Genomic DNA, 5,822 nt, shown 5'->3' with positions numbered 1-5,822 from the left:
TGCATTTTGGGATAATAAGAAATTTTTTTGAGGAATTTCATTGGCACCGTCGGAAAGGGGAGATCTTAAGCAATAAAAATATATGTGTCTCAATTTTTTCTATTGTCGAATAGTCTTAGTTGTTGGCCGTTGAAAAGCAGTGTCCCGGTAGTGGCGTTTTGGCCGTTTAAGGGTTAAAAGGATTTCAAAATATTTCAAAATATTCCCAAGTATATAAAAGGGATTTTAAGAGATTATAATACGATATACATTTCAAAAGAATTCACAGCACTTCAAAGAATTGCATGTGTGCCTATAATATTATACACAGAAATTTGAACAGCCAAAACAGATTTTATTGGGTGTACTCGTATTTAAAAAAATGATTTGAACGAGCAAACTTTCTTAAGAAATGCTTTGGACTCCTTTCATCAAGCAAGGTTTAGAAAAAATATCAAGCTCCCTCCCACCTCCTAAAAGGTCTAATATAATTAATGGATGCTTTCTGATAATATAGTTAATTAAATAAATTAAAGAAGTCGTAAGCAAAAAATGATTCAACGGTACTTTGATACTTACGAAGTCATATTTTCGGCCAAGGAAGAATTGCTTACTCCCAACCAAATATCATATCCTTGGTCCACAAGGATATATGCTATTGAAAGAAATTTTGATTAAATCAATTTTTTATTCTTTTTTTTAAATTTTGTAAGTAATACCTATTGCGATTTGAGGCTTATTCACAACGCAAGGGTCCGAGTCACAAAGAATTCCATGCTGAAAAAGAACCGGTTTTTTTCCTTCTGCCTTTGGTGATTTTGGCCCCTCCGACATTCTATAAATAATTGTCCCTTCCACATCATTAATTTCGTCTTTTAAATCTGCTTCAAAAGTCGTCAGAACATCAGGAAAAACATATCGTTCTATCTTATACTCCGGTAATACGTTTAGCTGATACTAAAAAATAAAATAAATTATTGACATTTTGAATTTTATTATTTGGATTAATCAGAGGGTCCAAACTAAAAATATTGATTGTCCTGTGCTATAAAAATATCTATTGTATTATAGTGTGGGCTGAAAACACAGCATTATTATATTCATTAGGAGTCCTGAAAGTTTCCTTTTGTGACATTACGAACAACTTGAAATTTAAAAAAAATTCCTCACTATATTGGGCAAGTCTATTGCAAAAAAATGTTTTTTCATTAAAATACAACATTTAAAAAAAGTTACGGAAAATGCAATTCTTTTACTTATACCTAAGTTTGTAAAAAAATGTTATTCATTTTTATATTTTTTTTTGCTCTTATTAATAAACTAAGAAAACACGTACATATTTTTAAGTTTAAAACAAAATTTTTTTCTTTATTTTTCACGCATCTTGACATGGTCCATTTTTACACAAGATCCGTAAAAATCCGTTTCTATAGAGCCCGTAAAAATTAGAATAGAATTTTTTTCAATTTTTTTTTATTAAGTTTATGGAAGTGAATGATGTTTAGACGGAGAAAGGTGAGCACAAAAATATTCCGTCAAAAGATGTTGCTTCAAAAAGTGAAAAACAATGAATTTTTGTCAATCTAAAATCTATTTTTTACGGATCTTGTCTATAAATGGTTATTCAAAAGAGTATCGATTAATAATTTTAAAAAAACGAAAAACATTATTTTTGGCAACTTGAGGTACAGTTTAACAAAATTGCATTTTTCGTCATTTTACGAAATATTATATTTCGACGAAACAATTTTTGATTGTTTCAATCTGAGGTTATTTACATTCATAAACTTAACAACAACAAAAATGGAACTTTTTTTCCATACACAAAAACAGAAACAAAAGTTGGATAATTTTTAATCAACTTGCCTAATGGTACGAAATTATTTAATTTTTTAAAATTTGTTGGTACCCTTCTCTGATTTCATAGATAATACATTTTTTAATATTTTCTTAGCACATAACTACATTCAGATTTTTGGAGGGCAACAGGAATCGGTTGCCCCCGAGCCCCCCCCCCCCAATCCTGTTCTGACGCTAATGTTGTGACACGTAATGTATATATTAATAACTCAGTGTAAAGATATATAAAAAAGTCGCGGTTTTTTGCATGCAAATAATAGGGCTCAGGTGCCAAGAATTAGTGCTCTTACTGTATTTTAAGTTTTTTCGGCCTACCCTATTATACAGAAACAAAAAAATCATACACGGGTTCTTAATTTTACCCAAGTAAACTACTATGTAAAAGAGCGTGACGTCATTTATGGATGAAGCGCAAAAAAAAACATTTTTCAAAGCAAATTTTTATTCGAATTGTATAATGAGTTGCATTTCCTACTAATTCTTAAAAATAACAAAAGATGATGAAATAATTGCTTTAAAGATTGCAGAATTTTACTAATTTGTATTCACAAAAAATTTAATTCCCGACAGTTTATATGATCGTATTTAAAAATTTCCGATGATCGATAATTCCCAAAAGAATTGCCAAAATTATAAAATATTCATCACTATTAAACTGCTGACGGAGGTAAAATATCAATAAAAATTATTTTCTATTTCAGTAAGATTGAAAAATCCGGAAACTTAAATATCCCGAAAGTTTAAAATTTCCGATAAAAATAGCCGAACTATAGAATATGCAATACTGCAAAATTCTCAACACTAGAAAATTATCAAATTTAAACAAGTAAATAATTGTTTTTTAATCAATTATATTTATTTCTGAAAAAGGCCTACTGGAAAATCCCGAATAATAAAATTACCGAAACCTTGTTTGATCAAGGTATTTTTTTATTTATTATTTTTGAATCTAAAGAAGCAAATATAAAATAAAAACATTCCTAAATGCAAAAGTATAGTATAAAAACAGGATTTTTATTATAAGAGCAATAACGTAAAAAAAAGCTAACATGCACTTAAAAAAAACTTGCATCGAATTTTACAATTCGGCAATTTTCTGCCAAGAGTTTGGTTATTCGGAAATTCCTGTGAAATTTACGAAAAAGAAAATATTCGAAATGTGAAATTCCTAAGATTATGAAATTGCCAACAATTACAAATTTTCGAATTGGCCGATTCTGGACAATTTATATCACCGAATTTGAAAATTTCCGAAATACAGTGAAACTCTTCTATTGCGCCGGTTTTGGGGCTGACGGTGGGTGAGAATAAACCTATTAGAGCCCGCTCCGCCAGTTCACACCTGAGTGATAACTGCAGATCCCGCGCACCCCGCGCAGCTCCTGTTACACCAACCGACGGGGCAGCATCAATTTTATCATTGGCGGCATTTCATAATTGCCGGAATTTTTCTAATTTCAGGGATTTTACATTTGAAATATTTTCTATGTCTGGAATTTTACAGTATCGGGCAATTTATTTTCAAGGATTTTTCAGTCGCACGACACAAATATCCAAAGCCATCAAATTATTTGCGAATTTAAAAACTTAAGGCGGAAAAAGTTTTTGTTAATTTATTTCAAATTCCTTAAAGTAGAATGGAGTGACTGAAAAATCCCGAAAAATAAAATTCCTGACACTATAAAATTCTCGAATAATAAAATTCCACAAATTATAAAATTTCATAAATATAAAATTCCCGAATAATAAAATCACCGACAGTTTATAATATTAACGAATTTGAAAATTCCCGCAGAATGAAATTCCGGACAAAAAATTGCCAAATTATTAAATGCCAGAACTAAAAAATTCCCAAATTTAAACAATTAAACAAATTGTGTTTGTTAAATATTTTTTAGTTAATAAATCTAATAACATTTTCCTAACAAGCTTTGCATGTTTCATTCCAACACTAATTTATCTCAAAGTTTTTCTTTTAATTTAGCATTTAGATTTTTGAAAACGTTTTTTGTAATTAAAAATTAAATACTATGCACAAACAAAATTCTTTCTCCAAAAATATATTTTTTTCAATTATTGTCATTTTAAATTCCAAAAATTATTTTTTCAGATTTCAAACATAAGAAAATCTTTTTTGCTAATAAAACTATTTGATTATTGTATTTATAATAAATAGGTAATATTCAATGAACAATAATTTTTTGATTGGTTAAACTGGGGAATTTTTTAATTCGACCATTCTTTTGGGAATTTTTAAAATCGGTAATGTTATGAACTGTCAGAAATATTATTTTTCGGGATTTTTCATTCGCACCGGCAGAATTATAAAAAATGAAGCAGAGTGAAAGAGATATGATAACCGGTAAACGAAATTGGAATAAAATGCTAAATTTGGTTTCAACTGCATTGGAAGTCGTGAATGTGATAGTGATTGTACAATAAAATTTCTATTTTGTAATTTTTACCACAGTACATTTAATTGTCAACTACTTATAGTGGCTTAATCCACTTTTTATCCTCGAATTGAAAAAGTTGTGATAGCAATAAAAATTATGTAATCATCGCAAATCGTCAAGAGCAGTTGTCAAATGATTATGGTGTGTTCACACTATAAAGATACAAAAATTTCACTTGTCAACTGATTAAAGGCTTTTAATCCACATTGTTAACATTTTATTTAAAAAAAAACTTTTTAATCATACTTTTTCCATAAGTTAATAATATGCAATAATTATTTTTGGATATACACACCACATTTTTTTGTGCGCCTTCAAAGTAGTTGCTGAGAGTGTTAGGGGTCCAGGTTCTCGCACTTTGCAGAGAAGTCAACAAGACGAGAAGTGTGGAAATGGAGCTATACGAGACCATGATTTACTTTCACTATCGAAAGGATCAAAATCCTTTGGCAGCACTCAGAGCAGACTTTTCCAGGCAGACCTTGGTGGTCGGAAACGCAACTAGACTGAATCTGCACATAACTGAAAGTGACTCTTCGATCATTGTTAACCCTGTGAACCGCGTTCCGCAGATAAAACGGTGCGCAGGTCACGCAAAACGCAATATTTATTTACGCACGTAGACGGCACGGCGTGACAAGTGGTATAAGAATGATATCAATAATAACTTCAGAAGCAATCCGGATACCATGTATAGATGTGACAGCAGAGTTATTCTTGTCACCGAAGAGGTACTTTCGTCTACCACTTGTCCCGCTGTGCCGTCCAGGTGCCAACACTAATTGAAGTCAGAAATATTCAAAAGGATATTTCCTGTCTAATAATGATGCTCTTATTAATTTAATTATTGTAATTTACTCACATCACAAAACGGAACATTTTTACCCATGAAACGGCTTTCTATCTTCATTTGCTTTAGAGGCAAAGCATTTGTGAATAAACCCTGTGAAAAGTAAATTATTGAGTATTTTAGAATTTTGAAATATGTATTGCATTAAAGAATGTTTGTTATTAAGGGTATATAATTATAAATTTTCTTGGATTCTTGAAAAAATATAAAAATATTTTTGAAAATTGAAAATATTAAATAAAAATGTCAACAAAAAGGTTAACCTGCAACCTAATAGTTAAATGTATCAAACTAAAATAATAAATTGTCAACAAAAAATGTAATGGCTGATTTTTCAATCCAAAAAACTTTTTATTTCAAATAAAAAATAGTTAATTTCAACCAGTAAAGACTAATTTTCAATCGAATAGTTAATTTGCAACCAAATAGTTAAATTTTCAAACAAATTAATTAATTTTGTACCAAATATATTCATTTATTGCCAAAAAATACGAATCTTCAACTAAAATGATGAATCATCAAACAAAAAAGTTACATTTTACACTGTAGTTGATCTTTTAATCAAGATGTTGAATTTTTAACCAGAAAACGTGAATTCTCTTTAAAAAATGTAATAGTTGATATTATTTGATCCAAAAAGGTTTTATTTTTTAAATAAAAAACAGTTTAATTCATAA

The 5,822-nt window shown here is 29.4% G+C and overlaps 1 protein-coding gene across 3 annotated transcripts in view; it reads right to left on the bottom strand.

The window, feature by feature from the left end:
* The window catches only part of LOC117172893 (lipase 3-like), a 23,727-nt gene extending 18,899 nt beyond the window's left edge, over nt 1-4,828 (bottom strand). For 2 of the 3 annotated variants that reach the window (XM_033361180.1, XM_033361181.1), the window contains exons 1-3: nt 4,591-4,826; nt 699-936; nt 559-634 (exon numbers count right to left, since the gene is read on the bottom strand). In XM_033361180.1, the coding sequence (XP_033217071.1) occupies nt 559-634; nt 699-936; nt 4,591-4,707 (431 nt within the window). In that variant the 5' untranslated portion in view covers nt 4,708-4,826. Of the gene's footprint in view, nt 1-558; nt 635-698; nt 937-4,590 lie in introns of all 3 variants that reach the window. The other variant, XM_033361182.1, reaches the window with a different exon arrangement.
* Nucleotides 4,829-5,822: the final 994 nt, after the last annotated feature.

This window comes from Belonocnema kinseyi, chromosome 5 (assembly GCF_010883055.1).
Source record: "Belonocnema kinseyi isolate 2016_QV_RU_SX_M_011 chromosome 5, B_treatae_v1, whole genome shotgun sequence".
Classification (NCBI taxonomy): Eukaryota; Metazoa; Arthropoda; class Insecta; order Hymenoptera; family Cynipidae; genus Belonocnema; species Belonocnema kinseyi.
This window is presented reverse-complemented; position numbering and strand designations above follow the sequence as displayed.